This window comes from Epinephelus lanceolatus, chromosome 9 (assembly GCF_041903045.1).
Source record: "Epinephelus lanceolatus isolate andai-2023 chromosome 9, ASM4190304v1, whole genome shotgun sequence".
NCBI classification, from domain to species: Eukaryota; Metazoa; Chordata; class Actinopteri; order Perciformes; family Serranidae; genus Epinephelus; species Epinephelus lanceolatus.
Window position 1 is genome coordinate 31,218,239 of NC_135742.1, and position 23,479 is coordinate 31,241,717.

The 23,479-nt window shown below is 39.2% G+C and overlaps 2 protein-coding genes across 2 annotated transcripts; both read left to right on the forward strand.

The window, feature by feature from the left end:
• The first annotated feature begins 588 nt into the window (after positions 1 to 588).
• ppp2r2aa (protein phosphatase 2, regulatory subunit B, alpha a) lies at positions 589 to 13,596 on the forward strand. The gene is made up of 10 exons (XM_033619717.2): positions 589 to 905; positions 1,282 to 1,359; positions 3,152 to 3,249; positions 3,524 to 3,689; positions 3,869 to 3,981; positions 4,818 to 4,995; positions 6,753 to 6,917; positions 8,757 to 8,926; positions 9,063 to 9,154; positions 9,615 to 13,596. The coding sequence occupies exons 1-10, from the start codon at positions 899 to 901 to the stop codon at positions 9,892 to 9,894; spliced, it is 1,347 nt and encodes a 448-aa protein (XP_033475608.1). The 5' UTR covers positions 589 to 898; the 3' UTR covers positions 9,895 to 13,596.
• A 2,383-nt stretch (positions 13,597 to 15,979) lies between these two features.
• On the forward strand, positions 15,980 to 21,533 carry bnip3la (BCL2 interacting protein 3 like a). Its single transcript, XM_033618577.2, has 6 exons — positions 15,980 to 16,136; positions 17,261 to 17,531; positions 17,624 to 17,705; positions 17,794 to 17,900; positions 18,009 to 18,158; positions 19,837 to 21,533. The coding sequence occupies exons 1-6, from the start codon at positions 16,085 to 16,087 to the stop codon at positions 19,883 to 19,885; spliced, it is 711 nt and encodes a 236-aa protein (XP_033474468.1). The 5' UTR covers positions 15,980 to 16,084; the 3' UTR covers positions 19,886 to 21,533.
• Positions 21,534 to 23,479: the final 1,946 nt, after the last annotated feature.

Here is a 23,479-nt window from a genome sequence, read left to right on the forward strand (position 1 = left end):
GCACAGAAACTGCAGCACATCCTGTTGAAGCTCAGTGGCACGTACAGGTGGCATTTCCTCGGTTTTTGGGTGATTTATGAGTGCAGACACTAATTTGCTGTTTTTATGTGTCAGGATTAGCATCTTAAAATGTGTTCAATAAATATTACTGACAATGCTGCTTTATATATTATAAATATTAGAATTATCTTTAGTTGCCATTTGAATTAAATATTTAAAAGTTAAAATCAAGTATTATTCTCTTAATTTAATGTGTGTTGTCACAGGGGAATAAATTAAACTTTAGATTAAATTTAGTTCAGTTTTATGGCTTCACTTTTGCTGTGAATCTAAAAACTATCGCTGCGAGCGCGGGTTTGTTCGATTTAATTCACTTAAACAATCCACGCGGGCGGGGTTTAGGAATTACATGTTTTATTAAAGAACTCCAAAGAACTTTTAATTAAAAACTAAACGCCCTATGAGTTAATTAATCATGTGGTGTCCGAGGACAGGAAAAAGACCCAATGTCGCTGACGGCACAGGAGCCAGCCAGATGAAAATGTGATGGTGCACCCTCACCGCTCTCCGTTTGATGCCTGCTGGCTAAACGCCACCCGCGTTGCGCCATTTTGAAATGCTGGGAGAGGCAGAGGCGAGGGAAATCTCAAAGTAGAGTGCAAAGTCTGAAATTCAGTCCTGAGGATTATAGTTGACTTTCTTTGGTTGAAAAACTGCTTCGTTCTGTCTGTATCAACTGGGCCGACGACTTGTACGGTGTGCGGAGTTAGGAGCAGCACTCCCCGGTTAATTCCTCCACTGCTCCTCGGTCAGAACCACCCAGCCGACCCGGGTCAGCACTGCTCCAGTCCAGGGCCCGAGCCCGCTACAGAGATAGCCTCTGTCTGAGCCGCTCACCATGGCAGGTAAGAGTAAAGAGCAAATACTGTCAAAGTGTTTGGCGATTAATTATTATTATTGATTGGTTAATATCCTGTTCAGCACAGATGATGGGTTTGTCTCTGTTGTGGTTAACCAACGCAGGCTAGCTAGCATGCTAGGATACTTCCGAGATGCTAGTGTGTGTCATTGACAGTGTGAAAGTGAGAGTTTCCCACAGCTAACATGCTTAAACTATTTCCCGTGCTTGGGAATGTGCTACGCTAGTTAAAATATGTAATGTGTATCACATAGCTGGCGGTCTTGCTCTCATATGACTGATTTTAGCTAAGTTAGCACCAGGCTAAAGCGTGTGAAGTTGCCTTTGATGGTGGTTAAAACTTGGGTCTGTATTTCGTTCAGGGGCCGGTGGTGGGAACAGTGAGGTGCAGTGGTGCTTTTCCCAAGTCAAAGGAGCGATAGACGATGATGTCGCTGAAGGTAAGTCCATGTGGTGGTCACTGGACAGTTGCTAACCTGCTCTGTCTGAATGGCATCCTGTGCATGCTTGTTTTGAAGTTAGCTTCAATGCTACTGCTAATGTTATACTCTCTGCTTGAGTTTCATGCAAAGTTCTGTGACTGATTGATATTTTTGAAAATGAACTGTTTGCATTGAAGTGAAGGGGTTATTTGTGAGGCACATAACTTGGTGATAGTTCAGTAGGCTTTTTAAAAACGAGTAAAACTGGCAGACAGCTTAAAACATTTATCTGTTACGCATAATTGCTGCAAAATGTCAGCAGTCACTACTTATACGATTCAACACAAAGAACTTGTATGATGTGTTTAATATAATGTTTGAATGCTTGGGAGTGAAATGCATACCTTAATTGAACAGTCAGGAAGTTATTGAAGCAGTTCGATTATGTGTGGTTGAGCTATCAGTTTCACAGAGTGCATTTAAGTCCAACTTTCAAAGGGACTGATCAGCCAGATCAAATTTAAACATTCCCCCTTAGCTCTATCTGTATCCAGTCATGCAGATGGTCTTTAATCTTGAGACTTCTATTGCAAAACAAAAACAATGGTGGAAAAGAGAATTTCATTTGTGGTCTCTTGACAGCAAAGTGTCCTCAGAAACACTGTCTCGGTTACTTAGATTAATCCACACTCAGGACAGATTTCATTGAACTATTTCCTGCCAGATAGTAGTTCCCAATAGAAACCATGGATGACAATGGTGTCTGTCATTATCCTGACTAACCAGAACATTGTTTCTGGAACGACACTTTGTTGTTGCATTTCTCAGCTGCCTGCATGGGTAGATACCAGTAGATAGTATGACAGAATTTTTTTTTGAGATATGGCTGAACTAACCCTTCCAGTGCTAGAGGTAATATTAACACAGTAGATGTGGATATTTCATGCAAATAAAGTACAAAACATTGGAGCCAATGGAGGAGGAGATTTTATGTAAATATAAACTATACTCTAATTTCTGTATGAACAGGGAAAACCAGTCGTGTATTATAACAGCCCCTTTTCCTATCGTCCAACACGTTAACTCACAAGTGCCCTAAACACCAATGTTTACAGTACATGATGGGCTTATTTGTGTGTAAAGGACTACACAGTTGTTTACAGTAAGCTTTGCTTGAGAACAAGTATAAATATGAGCCTCTCCCTGTGTCAATACATAGCAGTACATGCAACAGTATTTCAGAAATACTCTCCTTTACTCAGCCCTCCTCTGCTTTATATGAGAGTTTGTATGGAGTCAGATCGTATCAGGCACTTTGTATGCTGTGTCAAGGGAGAAACAACACCATAGTCTATATTAAGGATTGCACCCGCTCAGAATAGTGCCAGCCTGTAAAGGGATTGATTGTTGTGCTGTAGGATTTAATGAGAATGCTCGTCTTTGAAAAGTGCTGAATAGCTGTAAATGGCAAGCCCCCACACCCAAGAGTGTTCAGGAGACTTTAAGTTTCATTACACACTGTAGTGTGTACATATATATACATTTACGTCACTGCTCTGTTGTGTTTTCAACATGGTTGACATGGTATTCACCTCTAACAGGTGGAGAGAGGTGGAGCAAACACACCATATCTTTAATGGTGCTGAAAGATTTTTGTTGATGATTGGAAGGAAATGAATCATTGATGCATTACCAGTTCAAAATATTTCACATTGAACACGCTTCAAATTTATACATCAGGCCCCCTGTTAATTAGCAAATAAGACTCTGAAACATTGATGATGTTCTAATTATAATACTTAATTGACAGCTGACATCATATCTACTGTTGAATTCAACCACTCTGGGGAGCTACTAGCCACTGGAGACAAGGGGGGTCGTGTTGTCATCTTTCAGCAGGAGCCAGAGGTGAGTTTTAGTGGCTTATCAGACTAACTTAAATGTGTAGAAACAGTGCAGTCTTTGATTTTCACATTTGATAAATTCATAATTTTGTCAAGCTGCTGGTACATGTTTTTGAGTTCAGAATTTAAGCTGAAAATAACCATTTGAAATGGGGGAAAAAAATACTGTGGCTTCATCATGCATTAGCTGAATCGCTGACGCTTGCTGTCAGCATAGGTCTATTTCTAGCATAATGATACTTGAACTGAATTCTGATCTGTGGTCTGTCATTGTTTAGAGTAAGAATCAGCCACAGTGCAGAGGAGAGTACAACGTTTACAGCACTTTCCAGAGCCATGAGCCTGAGTTTGACTACCTGAAAAGCCTTGAGATCGAGGAGAAGATCAACAAGATTCGATGGTTGCCTCAGAAGAACGCAGCGCAGTTCCTTTTGTCTACAAATGGTTAGTATAGCAGCTTATTCTAATTAAATTGATTCACTGTAGTAAGTATGAAATGGTGAATTGTAGTTGACTTAAACCTTTCCATCAGGCCTCTGGAGACAGCAAGTAATCCAAAGTTACACAGTTTCTTTAGTTACTGAAGATGCGTTTTTATGATCTCTGCTCTTCCTCTTTTGCAGACAAAACCATAAAGCTGTGGAAAATTAGTGAGCGTGACAAGAGACCAGAGGGCTACAATTTGAAGGAAGAAGATGGGCGCTACAGGGATCTTAATACTGTCACAACACTACGGGTGCGTATAGATTTCATAATCACTGTCCCCAGTAATTTTGAACATGTATGTATTATTAACTGTCTTATTACCCATGTGTTAAAATGCTGTACTTGACACTACTCTGTTGGCATCATATTATGAGCCTTTAGTGAAGTGTATGTAAAATTCCTACCAATTGTGTTACATTATTAAAAGCTTATTATAGTACATTTTAGTGGGTTGAAACAAAGGTAAAGTATTGTATTTTTTTTTTTTAACCATTGTCCTCCAGTCATTAAAACACTGTGAGTTTTCAGTCATTTGATTTAAAGAGACATTTCGCAGACATGTTGACATGTCTTACCAGCAAAAGCACAAGTGGAACTCCTAACATTTACGATCCAGTCCTGCAGTTTAATGTTATTAATTACACCTGTGTTTGACAAGCCAAAATTACTGCTCTGAAAAAGGTCATTTCAGCTGCACTTTTCTCCCTGGCCATGTGCATCCTCCAGTTTGGGACACACTGATCTATATTTATTGAATTGTTTCCATATATAGCCTCAGTGTAACAGGCGAGCCTGTTAACTCTGAGGCTAGACATTTTCTCCTTTGTTTAAAAGACGATTAACTCTTGCTGTTTTGTGTCAGTATTAGTGAAACTGTTTTTACTCCCCAGACTAACAGCAGAATCTCAAAAATGGACAAATATAGAATATTGTTAGACTAATCTGACAAACAGTGAGGGACATTTTTTGTGCCTGTTGGGGAAAAATTCTCTAAAAAATCACAAAAATTGGATTTCTAAAATAGAGAACCATTACCACACAGTTCCTCTGAAGTTTAAGTGATACTAACCCATCTCCTCTCCTCAGGTACCAGTATTCAGGCCCATGGACTTGATGGTGGAAGCCAGCCCTAGACGAGTGTTTGCAAATGCTCACACCTACCATATCAACTCCATCTCAGTCAACAGTGATTGTGAGACGTACCTGTCTGCAGATGACCTGCGCATTAACCTATGGAATCTGGAGATCACTGATCGCAGCTTTAGTATCCTTTGTTTTTTAATTTCATTCAGTCATCATCCTCTGTAGGTCTTGATATAATTCTTCATAGTTATTCCTATAGAGTTTAATTTTGGCATTGTAAAGCTATTAATTTTAATGAGAAACACAACATTTCAAGCCTTTCCAAATATTTCCCCTTGTGTTTGAGAAAAAAGTGTTAAACATATGGTCCATTTTATGCGACCATAAGTTTACAGGAGTTTACTTTTTACTGTAAATGCACTGTGTTAAATAATGAATGTTATGTCCTAGTTAGTTTATCTCTTTCCTGCGAGGTAGCTGTGACTCACTGTCAGAGTAGAATCCCCCGCATGCATCCTGATCACCTGCCCACCACACATCAGTCAACTTGGACACAATCAGACTGTGCATCACTCGGTCCCAGCAACACTGAAACCCACTGCATATTTTTCTGTTCCATGTTAAGTCAGTGATTTAATCAATATTAATTATGTAGGCCTTACAGGCATTTTTTTGCTCTGTGAAGGTGTATTAAAGAAGTAGACACTGTTTCAATGCAAATCAGGCATTTAAAAAATAATGATTTAATTGCTGTGCAGTGGTGTCCTCCACGGTGTCTTATTTGATTCTACCACCAGATGTCCCCAAAGTAAGGCGTTTTTCAACATCTACTCAGAGTCGCTCCAACATTGTCTATATTTTAAAAAGTTAAAAAGTTTTGGTGTAAAGAAGTGTTTTAGTCCTGAATTGAACTGACCACATGACTTTCTGTTGAGAAAGTTAAACTCAACTCTATTTATATAGCACCCTTCATACAACTAGGCTTCCCATGGTCATTGAAGACCTGGATCAGTAATGAAACTTTACAGACACATTTTCCAGGCCTGGAAAAGTTAGAAAAATCATTGAAAGTTTTGGAAAAGTCATGGAATTCTGTTGTGTGTTGAATAATAATGACAGTAATCTGTCATTTTTTCTTAGTAGGGGTTCTTGTTATGGAAAAGCTTGGAAATATTATCCATGAAAATGTGTGGGAAACCTGTACAAAATGCAGCCTGAGGTGCTTTGCAGAGCACAATTAAAACAGCACAGACAAAAAATAAAAAAAGACAACAATAGTAGTGGCTAAGCACTGACTCCCCCTTTGTTGAAAGTCTTCAGATAACAGGAGGCCAGTTGCAGAGGATCTGAGGGACCTGCTAGGTACATATCTAATAGGCATGTTTGAGCGATAGGCTGGTGCCAGACCTTTCAGTGATTTAAAAACTAGTAAGAGAATCTTAAAATCGGTGTTCAGAGTGATAGGCAACCAATGCAGTGACTTTAAAATAGGAGTCATAGGCTGTTGGGCTATATGAGAGTTATATGCTCTTAGCTGTGTTTGAGTGTCCTCCCTCTCTTTGGGAGAAGTTACAGCCAAATGCTACTTATTATTGTATATGCATTCACAAAATAAAGCAGTGTTGACGGTGACACCTAACCAGATCATAGTTCTGTAGTACTAGATAGTGTTCTCAATGCTTGATCACAGAGAGGGGAGCATTTTCCAATAGATAGTTACTCATTTGTACCATTTGGTAACCATATCTATCTCTAAAACCTATATTTTTGGACTCAAAGCCATGCAGAACCTTTTGGACCACTGGAAAAAGGCACTGGCAGGCTATGTTTGTACTACTTAAATGATACAAAACTGTCTTTCATTTTATTTCTGAAGGATTTCCTTTTAAACTGTGCAAATGTCTGTCTCGCTATTTCGACCTTAACCACCTTCTTCAGATATTGTTGACATTAAGCCAGCCAATATGGAGGAGTTGACGGAGGTGATCACAGCAGCTGAGTTCCACCCCAATCAATGCAACACCTTTGTCTACAGCAGCAGCAAGGGCACCATCCGCTTGTGTGACATGAGGGCATCAGCGCTGTGTGACAAGCACGCCAAGCGTAAGCCAGCTTCATTTATGTTGTGTGCCTGCAGGGGAGCTGTTCATCTCTGAGGTGTGCCTCTGGCATGCCTAAAGGAAACTGAGTGATAGACAGTGGAACTAGAATAGGTTACATTCTAGTGTGTGTACTTGCTTCAGCAAGAAGACAGTGCTTTAAAACATATCAAGAGTCTGAAAATCCCTAATCGACTAGTTTCAAGTATGAGTTTAGTCTTTCTGTAAAGGGCAGTGCCAACAGAATATTAAACAACCAACACATATGTTGCCTAGAATGGAGTTCAAGTCCCAAACATTTTGCATGGGAGGTACCTTTTCTAAAAGCTGAGCTACATCATCTGCTTTAACCACGCTTACAGTTTCCTGAGGTGAAGTCTTAATTAGTGAAGCGCCATGCATGTGTGTGAGCTGGCAAGTTCTGTGAAAGGTAAAATGTTGTGTCAAATACTGACATCAGTTATCTTCCCCGTGCTTTAGTAAGGGTACAGGAACATCTTTGAAGCAACGGGAAAGTTAGATGTAATGAGGCTCGAATCTGAGACCTTTCCTGAAGAGAAGTTTAATGAGCTAAATGCCATATACCTGTGTGAGCTTAATAGTCTTGTGACAGCAGAAAACTGGAGGGAGACATTGCAGTAGGAGTAGTTTAATGTGTTGATATTTAATGCGTGCACAGAATTTAAATGAAGGGAGAAAACTTGAGTTTAAAAAAGTAATATAAGATAAGATACACCTTTATTGATCCCACAATTGAGAAATTCCAGTGTTACAGCAGTGTTACAAAAGGTTCAGCCCTTAGCTCATATATCACCAAATGGCATACCATACTCCGGATTCGGACCAAGTGATGGTTCTATCCTGAGCCATGACCAATTTCTAATAAATTAATGTGAATAAATAATAATCTTAACAGAGCATTATTTTTTCCCGACGATTGCGGCTATAGATTGAGGCGCAGCTAATCCAATTTGTACAACAGTAGCTTCACTCAATTTAGCCAATCAAATCGATTGTTTACCGTGCGCAGTTTACTAGAGAGAACAATGGCGTGAGTTTGATGACAGCAGGAGAGCAACTGACCTTCCTGTCTACAGACTGTGTCTAAGACTGTTTTCCCTGGAGCACCACACACCTTGACCATGTTTGGATCGACTTACAGCCGTAAATCAGCTTCCTCCGGTATGAGGAAAAAAAGACAGTTCATATTTATTTTTTCAAAAGATTCTGTCTTTTTTTCTTTTACTGGAAATGTAGGTGTTAGGACTAATTTTATTTATTGTAAAGACAGTTATTTGTTTTCCATACAAATGCCATACTAGTGCAATGTGTCTGAATGTTAAAAGTGTCCTACTTTGACAATAAATGTTGTTGACATGATGTGGAAATGTACAATGCTGATTGTATTTGATAGAAGTAGGGGTAGATTATAGGACACAATTTAGACAGTATCAAGTTTGGACCTTTGCTGGGAGGAAATTTAAGTATATGGACCTCTTTGAACTTAAATTGAAAACCCCTGCCTTGGTTTCTGTGTATGGGAGTTTGCCAGTGCTCTCCCATTATTCAAGAGTCAGAGCCCCAAATGTGCTAATTCTCTGTTTTAGATGTTTTATTTTTGAGGAAGGAGGCATGTAGAAACATGATGTCTAAGGTAATGAAAATTGTGGGACTGAACACAGACATAGCATAGGAATGAATCCCTGCAGGGACCACACTATTAAAACTGAGCTGTATTTGTTGCTGCATTAAATTGGGCGCAGCTATATAGAAATTGTAGCCTGGCATGTAATTACTGGCAGTCAGGTTGTACTAATGACGTGTATCTTTTTTCTTGTTTAAGAGTTTGAAGAGCCAGAGGATCCAAACAATCGTTCATTCTTTTCTGAAATCATCTCATCCATCTCTGATGTAAAGTTCAGCCACAGTGGTCGGTACATGATGACCCGCGACTACCTGTCTGTCAAAATCTGGGATCTCAACATGGAGACCCGGCCAGTAGAGACTTATCAGGTCTGTGACTGATGTCATGTTATAACAAACATAATGTTGCTACATCAGTTTCTTTTCTGCTATTTGTAAGCCTTACATTTATGCAGAAGTCATTTTGCAATGTTATTTTCACCTATTCATCACTTTCTCTTAACAGGTGCATGAATATCTCAGGAGTAAATTGTGTTCGCTCTATGAGAATGATTGTATCTTCGACAAGTTTGAGTGCTGTTGGAATGGGAACGACAGGTGAGTAACTAGTCTTTTATACATGTATTATATCAGGGTAAAAAGATGCATTTTGGACAACTGTTGTCACTCTGGTAGGTGTCACAGTTGTGAAAACAAATTTTGCATTTGAGAAATTCATCTTTGGAGTTCCCCCACACTTTATGTGTACGCAAATGTTTTGGTGGAGACCTTGTTTGACGCAACTAAACTGGCAAAACAACACAGGCCTTATCATTGACTGTGGTTATCTGGTCAGTGCAGAGCATGAGGCTGCTCATGATTTGGTTTGGGGGGCAGAGGGATGTTCCGCACACACTCCTGGTTGAGGTTCATGACCGAGAACAACACACTTTCGCTTTTTGATTCATTATTTTCTGCTACGCGTTAGACGGTTCAGGCCACCACATTGGCCATTAAAAATCTGTTACTTGTTATAATGCGATGTACCATCACTCACTCATACCTTGACTCCCTGCAGCGTTGTGATGACCGGTTCCTACAACAACTTCTTCAGGATGTTTGACAGAGGCTACCGGCAAGACGTAACCCTGGAGGCGTCGCGGGAGAACAGCAAGCCACGATCGATCCTGAAACCTCGCAAAGTCAGTACGGGTGGGAAGCGCAAAAAGGATGAGATCAGTGTAGACAGTCTGGACTTTAACAAGAAGATCCTCCACACTGCGTGGCATCCTCTAGACAACATCATTGCTGTGGCCACCACCAACAATCTGTACATATTCCAGGATAAACTGAACTAGCATTTGTTTGAACCGCTCAGATCCCAGTTTCTGCTTGTACCCCCACTGCTCTGATACACTCATACAAACAATATGTGTCCGTCTTTGGCTAAATCCCCAAGTCTTGATATGATCTGCCCTCTGTGACCTTTGTGTTTAACGTGACAAGACGTAATCTGTCAACAACAAACAGTGGCATTACCACAGCACATCTAAGCAGGCCATCACAAACACATTTCCTGTGTGTATGACAAATGTAAACATGCAGGGTTTGTAGATCTGAGTCCAGAATTTGGGATTTAGTGTCTAATGGTTTTCTCCATTAGGAGCACTCCGTTCACCAAGCTACTGTTTGCAACTTCACTATATCCCAAACCAAAGGGAAAATGTGTTAAATACACACATTCGGCTAGTTTGTTCCATTATTCTTTTGTGCCATCCTGACATGATTAGTTGTATGTCATAGCTACCAGTCGTTCAGTTTTTGTAGCCACCATGTTTTATTAGTTTGAATAGGAAATTCTTTCTACCGTTTATATGTTGTTCTGTCACCAAGTTCCTTTTCATGCCGGCCTGAAACATTGCAGATACAAGCTGTCAACACTCCATATTTGCCCCAAATATTTGTCAAGTTGCCAAGTTCACTCACTACTTCTTTCTTAATGTATAGTATGGTTATGCTGTTAAAGGACTATTCTGGTGTCATGTTTTAGCTCATTCTCTACAAATATGCTCTACTGCTAACCTTTGTCCACAGTGTATCAGTATTCATTAGTTTACAGTCATTTCTCAACAGTTAGAAAGTCAGTTTACTTGAAACTGACTTGGCATGTATTCAGTCACAGTGAACTTTTGGTCGTCTTTGATTAAGTCAGAGCAAAGCTGTGTTTCCACCAAACACTTTCAGTATACTACCCTTAGAATCTGTACGTAACCCGCATGGACATGTACCTAAACTGTTGATCTGTTTACCATTTCCTCTGCAGACAGTACTCCTAAATGTAGGCTGAACTGTTATCAGATAGCAACAGCTGCATCTCTGCTCCGTCCAGCTCTCGCTGTATTCCCTCTTTACGGACGATACAGAGGAACGTCTGCACCTTGGTAATTGTCGATGCAATGGGGTTGAGGCTGAAAGTTGATTGTAATTGTGTATTGAAATGGCTACATATAGGAAGAAGGTCAGCAGTAATGTACATATAGTTTCTAGTTAATGGCCAAAAACATTTTTAAAAGATAAGCCAGTATAGTCCTTTAACATGGTCACAAGAACCGCGTGTGCGCACATTTGTCAGGTGTTGTGGTTTTGGGAGTTGAATGAGGGCTAATCATGCCAAAGTAACCAGTCCCATACATTATACATTTAAAGCTGTCTTGCAGACGAGGTACCCCTAGTCATGTGTGGACCCCCATATAAAGCTCAGGACAAAAGCTTATAGAGGTGGAAGGGCATAATGGCGTGATGTAGCCTAATTCTCTTGTGATCGGTGGCTCCAAAAATAGGAGTACCGCTGCCAGCTTCCCCACAATGCCTGCTGTGTTGTCGCAGATTGACTGATCGCTTTAATCTCTGGATCTAGTTTCTGTTTGTAGAGGGTTTTTTTATGATATTTTGTACTGTACCTGACGATAAAAGAAGAATAATCACTATAGCTGATTTATTTTTGTATAAATTAAGGCAATAGGATTACAGTCTGATCACTGTAGTTTCTTTAGCTGTTTATCTCGGACTGATTGTAGATGGAAGGTCGCCGGATTCGGTAACCTTTTTGTCACGACTTTGGGACATTTTGTACATTCTGGCGAGTATTTCTTTAAAAGCTAGAGACTTTTCGTGACATCAAGGAAGTGTGATATTTCTCACGTGGGATGTCCAAAGAAAAGCGTTTTCAGGTGTCAGTACCTTTGTAGTCATGAGCACTATAACAGTTTATTTTTTTAATTTGGCTGACTGTAACTGATATTTATGTAGAACTTATTTGGATACTTCACAGTTAGGTTCAGAGTTAATTTGGATCTCAAAGTTCTGTTTTTGTGCCATGGTTTTTGTTTTCGAATGATTTTGCTCGCTGTGAAAGAATAGACCCCTGTGGGTCTAAATAGGAAAGACATATTTAATCAACCTTTAATGTTTAAACCATTAAATCAAGTCTCTAAAGCTAGTCAAGTCAGTTGACTAGACAGTTACTGGTTTTGAGTTATTGTATGAAATGTCTTCTCTCTCTTGTGACGCAGGAGAAAACAGAGTTTATTTAAAAAGGGGAATTCATGAAGCACGTGGTTTGCAGATGATTGTGTATGGAAGTGGTCTTTAATGACTGTTTTGAACACGGAAAAACACTTTGAAAATTAGCTCTTCTTTTTCTCTGCTACACTATGCTTCAGTCACATGCTGCCAACTCTCCTTTGGAGCCAACAGGTTGATTATAGCACAGTTTACCACGTCTTTAAAATTATGTTTTGATGACAGATTAAGCCATTGAATCAGGGCATGAAGCTTATCGGTCCATTGGATCATATTTATGTAAGTTAATGTGTCACTCCTACCTTCAGAGAACTGATTTCCAATAACTAGGATGCCACCAAAATAACCACCCATCTTCATACGGTGGTGTGAAGCTACTGTTAAGTGTTGCTCTCTCAGGGCTCTGTCCTCAAGTAATGAGACACTTTCCTAATCTCTATTTTTGTTATTTTGCAGCTATTTTAAAAACGGCTTTTCTTTAGTGTCTGATGCAAGGTTGTGTGAGGGTCATACGTGTATAAACCTGTATAATGTGGCACCTTTGTCCCATTCCACAGTCGAGGATGGTCCCTATCAATCAGCCTTGTTCTTTCTTTAATCCAAAGGAAGCATTTACTCACTTATTTTTACTATTGCTCTAACAACCGGTTGGAAGATGTGAGAGGTGACTTAAGTGCAAAAATCTTTGTAAAATGACATTGGAGCAGAATTGGCAAGTCTCAAGGTAACATTGGCTTTTAAAACATTCCCGTCTTTGCAGATGCAGCAGAGGTGGTCACAGACTGACTGAGTGTTCATAAAAGATAAAAGATAAACAGTTAACTAATAATCTTCACGTTCCCCTCATATTGTCTTCATAACTATCGTTCCAGGCTACGGTGTAAACCACAAAGATGTTCAGCAGAACCCTAATGCCTTTGCTTATAGCATTAAGAAGAAATGAGATAATCAAGTATGTTTCTTGAACTCTCTGGCGAGCCAGACAGGAGACTGCTCAGGGGAATTTACCGCTGCTCTGTGATCAAAACCTTTTACCTTCCAAAAAAAAATAAAAAAAAAAAAGCAGCAGCTTTTCAGGACTTTATTAAAAACCTGCCTTATCTACAGGTAGATCATACACTTTTGGAAATTCAAGTTGCTATAATGTTTTTTGAACACGAACCTTGGGTCTTGAAATCTCAAGGAAACTGTTGAAATTTGAGTTTTATGTTTTTTTTCCACTTGAAGCAGCATTATATACATGTCTAATGTATCACAAGTGTTAAAACAAGATGCACTTTTTATTTTTGTGAATTTCTTTAATTTGTATGTTTTTGTTAATTTCTCTCAAGGGGCTCTGGAATAAAGATTGTAGGAGAGTTTTGGTGATCTGTTAGGGGGGAAAACTACAAATGGTTCATTGTACAGCTATGTTCGTCTTTGTCAAATGGAATAAAGTACAATTTAGATGAAAAGTAATAAAGAATTTCAAACCTGAATTCTGAATAAAACCAAACTGCTTGATGGTTTGTGTATGGAAGATAATGTGCTTTGAATAAGCAGTGTACCAGCTTTAGTGGCATCTGGCTGTGAGGATTGCAGATTGCAACCAGTTGAAACTTAGTTACACTTAGTTAGAATTCCTTCAGTGTTTATTGTTCAGGAGGTTTTTATTGGGAGTCATATTATCCTCAGAGAGCTCCTCTTCTCCAAAACAAATTGAGCAGATGATTAAAACCTGTGAAAACACTGAATAAAGCAGTTTCACGTGACAAATCTGTGTTGCACCAACGCTGTTTGGCTTGATATGGAGGGGCTGTTAACAACGGTGGCCAACATGAAAATACAAATGGCCCTATCTAGAGTAAGTGTTAGGTTTGTCTACTGTAGAAACATGGTGGTGTAACATGGCGGACTCTGTGGACAAGAACCAGTTCCCTATGTAGATATGAAAGGCTCATTCTAAGGTACTAAAAACACGACAATTTTTATTTTCAGGTGGTTATAAAGTAAAGAAAACGTGTATTATAATATATTCAATGCCTGCCGAGATATCCCCCTAAAACTACATACTAGTCCTTTAAATGTGAATATTTTGTGTACTAAATAGAGCCTTTATCAATATATAATTTGTATTTGTAGAGTAATTAGTCATAAATCAAAGTCTAACATAGTGTTTTTAAATCAAAAGAAGCATTTCAAAACGTGGCTATGCTTATTTCATCACCAAAGCTGAATTCATGTAGTGTTTGCAAAAGGACAAAATATTTTCAAATCCCTGCAGTGGTCCCAGACAGTGCTGCTCTTACTAAAATGTTTGTCTAAAAATCTATTCACCACTCTGGCTATGACGATGTCCATCCTATTCATAATACACTGTCAAGATCCTTGTGTGAAACTGGAGGAGGAGTGATGTACACTTCAGACCCATCCTCTCCAATTCTACAGGAAATACGACTAATGGAAATGCCTCCCCACATTAATAGTTTAGTCCAGCCAATGCAGCACTTATGTGAAGAGCCATACGACTATCATCAGTCCTCAAACCCTGTACAGACTCGGGTAGAAAGAGAAAGTCTACCACTAGTGATGGCATGTACTTTGTTGCATTCTGTGGGAAATACATAATTTTCTACTCACCTGAATGTATCAATAATATTGCCCAACATAATTACTGAACATAAAATCCATTTTTTTGTGACCCTATATGTGAGCTAAAAAATAAAGGAGTATGAGAATGAGTTAAAGAAACAATCAGGAATAGGTTGGAACATGGACTGTGTTTTGAGTTCAAAAACAATGGTGGACGGAGAAGGGAGTAGGAGTCACAGGGTGTAACAAAAGGAAGGCATTTTCAACTAGGCCCACAGCAGGAGGGGAATGTAAACTGAATTAAAGATGAATGCAACATTGATACAAGTTAGCTGCTCCCAGGACCACATGTTACATGTTACATTTGATAATCTACAGTAAACATATTTCATATTGAATTCTGAAGACTATTGTCATTAATTGGGAATTAGGCCTACATACAGTGTGAGAGTCTAATAACAACCGGCCTAAGTGAAGATTTTTATCGCCCAGTTTCTAAATTCAGTCAAACTTTGAGGCTTTCTTTATTGCAGTTTCATTACAGGCATGATCTATCAATAATAGTAAAGATTGTTGTAAGGGACTGTTCATTATTTATGGGGGGAGGAGATGGTGCAAGAAGGGGGAGGCATGTTAAATCTGTTTTTAAGCACTTGGAAAGGACTTATGTTGTTGTTTTTTTCATTTTGGCTTAGTGGAGGGGCATACAAATGTAAGGAGTTGTATTTTGTATTTATTTTTACAACTGATTTTTAAAGAAAACGTGCCATAAATTACAGATTTATTAAACTAAAAAAAAAACTGAAATTATCCTTGGATTTCAAATTTCGAATAGTCCTTGGACACATCATGTGCAATGAATGCTTCTGTCAGAAAAAAACAACCAAATCTGAACTTAAAATAGTGATATTTCATCAAAATCACTTTAATCTATGTCTCGTTTAAAATTTGGCCTAAAATAAACCGTTACAAGAAATAACAAGAGTGAAGGACCAAGGCATCTTCAACTTTTAACTCTACATCAAGGGGTAACTTTTAAAAATCTAATTGCTAATCTATGGTGGAGGGAAGGACATGCATTTCCCCTATCACTACAGGAGGCTAAAGGAAAAAATGTGTAGCTTCAGGGAGGGTAAATAAAAAAAAAAAGTCACACCCAAGCCACCACCCTCATCTCCTCTGACAGCTGAGGACCAGTCCCTAACCCTACACCATAGGCATGTCCTTAACTGACATGTAGGATGAAAATAACAAAAATTGCCCATCATAGATCTGGGGCTTGCTCCTGGCCCCTTATCGGTCTGTGTCTGTTGGACTCTGGACAGATTTAGCGCATGCGCACATCGTAGTTGGTCTGCGTGTCATGTTGATGAATGCTAAAACTGGGTAGTCAACATGTCCACCGCTGCTGCTCAACAAAACAATAACGAAGAGCCCGGGCTTCACGGTACGTATAGCCGCCTCTCGCTCCGTGCTCCACGCTTTAAATCCTGCTTTAAGTATCTTTAACGAGTGTGTGTGGTTTTATGAATCTCCGTGTAATTAAGATTTTATTGTAAAAGTTACATCGGCTACGGTATTTCCTCTTCTTCTGGGAGGGGTGGAGGGTGATGCTGTTTGACGTCACCGCAAACTAGCCAATGGCCTTGTGATAAATGGTTGATTGATGGGAGCGCAGCCAATCACGTACTGACATCGGCGCTGGGCGGGCTCTAGCCAAAATGAAAACAAGTTTGGGACAAAAGACGAAATAAATGTTGATTTAATTTGATGCTATTTTTAAATTCAATATAAATAAGCCATATTACTCCCATTCCTTATGTAGACGAGTCGCGTTTTTATTCAACAGGCCACGGTCTTTCTAACTAAATATAAATAGTAAAGGAAGACAATGGTGGGATGTTAGCTCAAGTGCCTGCAGACTAACAGCCCCAAAAACACATTTAAAACACTTAACGTGCTAATGGTATATTCCGGCTTTACTCTATAAACAATTTATAGACGAGATAAAATGTTTGCTCAGATAGAAAAGCGGGACTTGTGGTTTATATAAGTGACAGCATCACAGCTGGAACAGCGACATGCCTGGGCAATTTGTCTCACCCTGCACACCACAGTTATGCAAGACCTCACATGAGAGCAGCATAAATGACATACTCGTCTTTTACGGTGCAGTCGGTCATGAATACATGCGTCGTCGAATTCCATAATATATATATTATTTTCAGGGAACACAAGATGGGTGCAAAGGCGTGCTATCATATGATATACATTGTGTGCTAACCCGAGCCCGCCGGCCATAAAGGATTACATAACCCCCTCCTGTCTGGAAAAAAATGTGCAAGCTGTTTGTGGGGCAGTGGCACAAAGAAATGCATGCTATCACGGATGCAGTGCCCAGCCAGTTCATTTGAATGCACAGTGTCAGTGGTGCAGGAAATGTAGGTCAGCTGTTTCAGTTTGAAAGGAGGCAGGGGTGTGTCTCTGTGTGGTATACAATCTGCTGTGAGGTTTTAACACAACAAGCTTCATTTCCCTTCCTTCCCTCCTCTTGACCTTTGCGTTACCAAGGCTCCTGGGTAGAGCTGGAGCTGAATGGGAACACAGGGGCTCAGGGCGTGCAGACCAACCAGCCAATGACACCCGCTGCAGACCAAATAAACGCAAATGCTGGCATGAGTCAAACTCTGCAGACATTGGAAGTGGTGCCTGAGAGTGATGAAACCCTTATCGGAGGACTAGAGCATGTGCCGTCGTCCTCCTCTATTCACAATGGAGACATGGAAAAGATCCTCTTGGATGCACAGCATGAATCCAGCCAGAGTAGCTCCTCTTGTGATAGGTAGTAATAAAGGCCATTATAATCCCTTCTTTAAACTATTTAAAGAAGTGTTTGTTGTTACATTTTTTGTTCATCCCAATATGTTGCCTCAGTCCTCACAGGCCACCAAGTCCAGATCAGGATGAGGGTCAGATAACTTTTGATGTGGAGATGTCCAGCCCAAGAGATAGTCAGGTAAAACATGTTTAACTCTAAGTTCAAACCCCCTGTGAATCTTTTCATTTGACCCTAAAACCTGATTACGTTACCTCCACATTTGTAGTCAGAGGAAGATGGTCCAGAGAAGGACAGAGAGGAGGACATCCTGATGAACAAAGAAGTAGACTGGGTCGCTGATTGGTCCAGCAGACCGGAAAACGTTCCACCAAAGTAAGCAGACTCTCACTTTCAGAATCACACACTCAAAATGGTTCAGGAAATTGTCTGTGATTGTCTTCTGAAGTTATTCTGAATTGATTGGTTGATTGTTCCTCACAGGGAGTTCCACTTCAGGCACCCCCGACGTTCAGTATCTCTCAGTATGAGAAAGAGTGGAGTCATGAAGAAAGGCGGCATCTTCTCTGCTGAATTCCTCAAAGTGTTCATCCCTTCCTTACTCATCTCACACATCCTCGCTCTTGGCCTCGGGTAAGTCAGAAATCACGCAGGGATGCAATGCAAAGCTTGGCATTGAAGAAGTTATATGTTCTCAGTCTGCACTGATGTTTTTACTTTTCTGTGCCAGATTGTTATTTTAGTGACTCAGCATGTGCTGTAGGAAAGGACCAGTAAGGGCTGTCATTGTCAATTTGTCAGTGCACTGCTGTTTTAGTGTTGAAGATGACTGCAATTTATGTATCTGATGCCCATCTGCTCACATCGGCACCTGATCTATAAAACAGTGAAAGTGATGAAAACAGTTCACTTCAGCAGTTCTATGGCACATTTTACAACGAGCTGCACTTAAGTAGTGAACCTTTTCCTCTGCGCTAAAGGTTTAGGAATAGAGCAGGAACAAATGACTGTCAAATAAGTGATTTCAAAGTACTACTGTTGCTTTATAAAGCGCTGAATGGTTTAGGGCCAAAATACATTTCTGATTTTCTGCTACATTAAAAACCATTCAGACCTCCCAAGTCGTCTGGTACAGGTCTGCTTTGTGTCCTCAGAGTCAATTCAGTCAGTTTTAATGCACCATAAATCTGGAACAAACTCCCAGAAAACTGTAGGCCTGCTGCAACTCACAGTTCTTTTAAATCACTGGTTTTAGGCTTGGGTGGTATCTACTTTTTCATATATTTATAGACTCCTGAATTCCACCGGGGCATGCGGTATATGTCGGTATTGGTGTGTGGCGAATTGTAGGCCTGTATCTCAGCATTTCATTCATTTCTGTGAAGAAAACTACATGAAATTCTTATTTTTAAAGTTTAGATTATTATTCAAGGTATTAATTAAAAGAACTGGACACATCATGTCACAGGATCACAGGATAAGGGCACGATGAGGACAGCCTCACCCTGCATTAGTATGGAGATAAAACAACCAACAAGCTAATAAAACAACAGCAAATCATCAGGGAGAAGAAAACTTTGAATGTATCAAAAAGAAGTCTATTAAGTATTTATGATTGTTAAAGATAATAATAAAAAAACATAGAAAACCATACAAAAGTTGCTAAAATATCAGGAAAACTTATCTCTGATGTAATATTCACAGGATTTAATCTGCTCAAAAATTGTTCCAAACTTCATTCAGTTATTGCATTCACTATTTGGGTTAATCGAATGGTTTATCAGTTGTTTTTTACTGTTATTATTCATTTAATATTATATGAAATATCCATACAACATGTCACTTAGTCAGGGGTTGTCAGTTTAGTCAATGTTAGAAAAGTGGCCCTTTGAGGAAAAAGGTTAGGAACCAGTGTTCATCAAGGCTGAAGACTTTTCCGTGTTTTATTTATCTGTTACTCTGCAGTGTAACTTTTATTCTTCTTTTTATACCTGTCTTATTCTATGTTAGCTTGTTTAAAATTTTCTATTCTCCTTCTGTTTAATTACTGCCTTTAGTTGTATTTAAATGTCCTTTTATACTGTGTTTCTTCTGCACTTTTGTTGCAATGTTTTTGGTGTTTTACGTAGAGCATTTAAAATTGCCATATTGCTGAAATGTAGTAAAATTAAACCTGCCTTACAGGAGAAGCTACTGTCACCTGCAGTTGTTACTGTTCATTGAGATTGCCTTTTGCATTCAAAGTAGAGAGCTGGCTCAGATGTTAATAAAAATGTAGACCTTCATTTTCTTAAAATTGGCTTATTTTCAGGGTGTATATTGGGAAGAGAATTGCCACAGCCTCCACCAGCTCTTACTGAATAGAAGACGAAGCAGTGCCTGGATGTTCTCCTGTCTCCAAGTCTCTCAACCATCCTCCTGTAGTCAAGCTGTCTCTCTGCATCTATCGTACGCCCACATTTCCCTTCCAATCAGCATTAAATTCTGTCACATTGTAGATGTAGTTATAGAGTTATACACATGACGTAATGTGGTTGCATTCCATCACATTTTGACACAGGGGCAACGTTGTACCCAGCAGCTGCCACCGACTTGAATCCAGTATATGACTGACCCTGTTAGAGCTGCAAAATATTAGTCATCCTGTTCAACTCAAAAAATATGTGGTGAGGATTTGACGTCAGGTGGCTTCAGGGTTGAAGTTTTCTCTATGTGTTTTGATGTTATGTCATGAGAAATCTGGCCTTCTCCCAAGCTGCATCTCTGCACTGGTGTTCCAGCTGGCAGAGTGTATGAACCAAAAATATGCGCCATATCTGCAATACAAACAAACCGAATTGGCTCCGGGAACAGAGGGGACTCTTATCGCCTTAACTTTTTGAGCTTAACATTCAAGTTGCAGTTATTAGGGGGGAGGAGAAAAATGCTGCACAGTGGGATATGTTTTTAAATGCCACACTTTTTTGAGAATAGAAATTGTATCATGTTGACTCCTGAAGCTTTCTTTTAAAAGCTTTGTTTTTTGAAGGTTGGAAAGCTTAAACATTGATATGTAGCTCCAAAATTTTACAGTGGGGTTGTTTGAGTTTATGATAGTGAAACTTAGGGCGGATGGCAATTTACCAGGCCATATGCTATTTTTATTTTCCTTTTGCCTACATATCTTCTTTTTTAACATAATATAGCAGCAATGGCAAAGTGCCAAATTTGTATCTTTCACCACTGCACATCGGTGATTTATCTTAGACTGTTTTTTTTTCTGACATGTTTAGGTATTTAAAAATGTAGATGTGAAAAAATAATTTAAGCTGTGATCTGCCCCATGTAATAGACACCTTTTGACATTGTATACTTTGTTTATACATTGATATTAATGCATATTATATCATTGTTGTTACATAGCGTCGTGGCAGTGTGCGTAATGTGTTTTTGCTGTCGTTTAATTGCTGATGCGTTGGTGGCAGAAGCCACCACAGAGGAAGGTATCTCCAGGGGCCTCATTTAAGAGTGTTATCTGACTTCAATGTAGATTACACTGTGCAATCATTTCACATTATAAGATACAATAAACAGTGTACAGCGTGTGTAGAACCTCCAGAAAAAACTAGAGGAGCATTTCCTGAAGAAAAGCATGTGACTTCTGTATATTGATGCTGACTGGATGACTGGATGATTCTTCTGTCAGTTGTTTGTAAATGGATGACATTATAGAATCGTGAAAAAATCATTCACCATAATGTACAGTGTTGGCAGTATTGGTTTGAAAGCACTCAACATGCATTTAGGCTTTAATGCAGTAAATGACTCATACTAACTCATAAACTGTACATGTCGTCATAACAGGCTTGTGTACAGTTAATCAGTGTGCAATACAGAACATTTTGGAATTTGAATAAAGTTTGTACTGTATACAGTGACTGAGATATGAATACCAAGAGAGTGGATAGAGCTCTGTAGACCTTAATGCATTATTAAAGTCATAATAACTAATAAAATGGCATATCATCACTCTGGGCTCCTGCAGCTGATGAGCATTATGACATGTGAATGGACCTGTATACAGAGGATGAAACAACTGTTTAATTAATGTACATTTTGTAAGCTTGATTCACAAAGAAATAGCACAGAATAAAATGTGTGTGATTGCTGCATGTTTAGGTAAGTTTCAAAATAGGATCAATCACACAGAGCCTCGGCCCTCACTTTCTCCTGCCTGGCTAATTCAGGTGTTACCACTCCTATATCTATCTCACAATCAATCCAAAATATTTCTACATTATGTATTTGTGTTAGTAGCTAAATCTTAAAAATATCTGCATCCATATGTAACCTGTTTTAAATTCAGGAAAGGTTGGTTGAGCCAGTGCTCTTATTTCATGTTCACACTCATCAGTTATACACATGTGGAAGCTGCCCAGTAGGGCTACATCCACAGTGGGCCTCTGACTGGGGTTAAAGGGATAGTTCACCCTAAAAACAAAAATACACATTTTTCTTCCTACCTGTAGTGCTATTTATCAATCTACATTGTTATGATGTGAGTTGCAGAGTGTTGGAGATATCAAACGTAAACATGTCTTCCCTTCTCTTAAATATAATGGAACTAAATAGCTTGTGTTGCTCAAAGCACCAAAAATACATAAACTCAACAGCAATGCTCTTTCCAGAAATCATGACCTGGTCCCTCAAAATAATCTACAGACTTTGTCATGAGCAGTTTCATACAGGAACTATTTTATTTCTACTGAACTACACCCACTAATTTTATCACTGGGCAGAGGGAAGCGAGCATCTACCCATGGGTAAAAGGTCTGTGCTCGTAAAAGTGTGACATGTAAACATTAATGCTGTTCTCCTTGCTAAATGACCTTGCAGCAGATGCAGTGGTACCTCTACAAAGCATCTTTTCCCTATGATATTTGGTCATGGTACGTTCTTCATTATTAATAGAAATAATGAAGAGATGAGGGGGCAACATGAAATTGATGTGATGCAGTTTTTAGTTGCTTATACTCCTATTATTTGCATACTTGGATGCCTCTGGCTGGCACATTTTAGTCTAGTCCATTGTGTTCTATCAGAGACATCAGATTTGACCTTTTGATTGCACGTACAGTATTGCTGCCACTGTTTTTTCAACCTGACAGACCAAATGCTGCTTGTTTATGGGCACAGCAGGTCCCTGGTTAATGTCAAGTAATATGTCAAATTATATTCCATCAGTGTAAGTAGCAAGGACCCAGGAGTCTGATTGTTATCATACTTGAAACATAATATTAAAGTGTATCACTGGTAGGCTATATACTGTTTTAACTCTTCCCAACTATACACAGAGTAATTAAAAGTATATATGTTATAAGAAGTTATATAGCACCTTTTAAAACACTTTCACAAAGTGTCTCACAAATTATACAAAATGGTACATCTCCATCCCCACCAAAAGAAGACAGAACAACAACAATAAACCATATCACACAAAGTTACAGACAAGTGAGTTTATAAAAATGAGATTTTAATAGTGATTTTAAAGAGGTCAGTGAGGTTGCATGATGAATTTCACCAGGGATACTGGTCCAGCGTGTTGGGGCCCTGAAAAGCAGTCTCTTTTGGTTGCAAGTCTAGATAGAGGGACTGCAAATAGATTTCTGTTGTGTGATCTGAGATTGCATGCAGGTATATAGGGGCATAACAGTGCACAGATGTATGCTGGTGTTGGGCCATGTAATGCTTTAAAAGTAATGAGTGAAGTTGAGAGGAAGCCAATGCAGAGTCACTAAAATGGGGGATATGTGATCTCTTGTATGAACCAGTTCACCTCCTCACTGCTGCATTTTGTACAATCTGAAGGTGTTAGTGCGTTTATTGTGAAGACAGGTAAAAAGAGTGATTTACAGTTGTCAGTTCTAGAAAAAATAAAGCCTTGAATTTATTCTGCATGTCAGAAACAACTACTA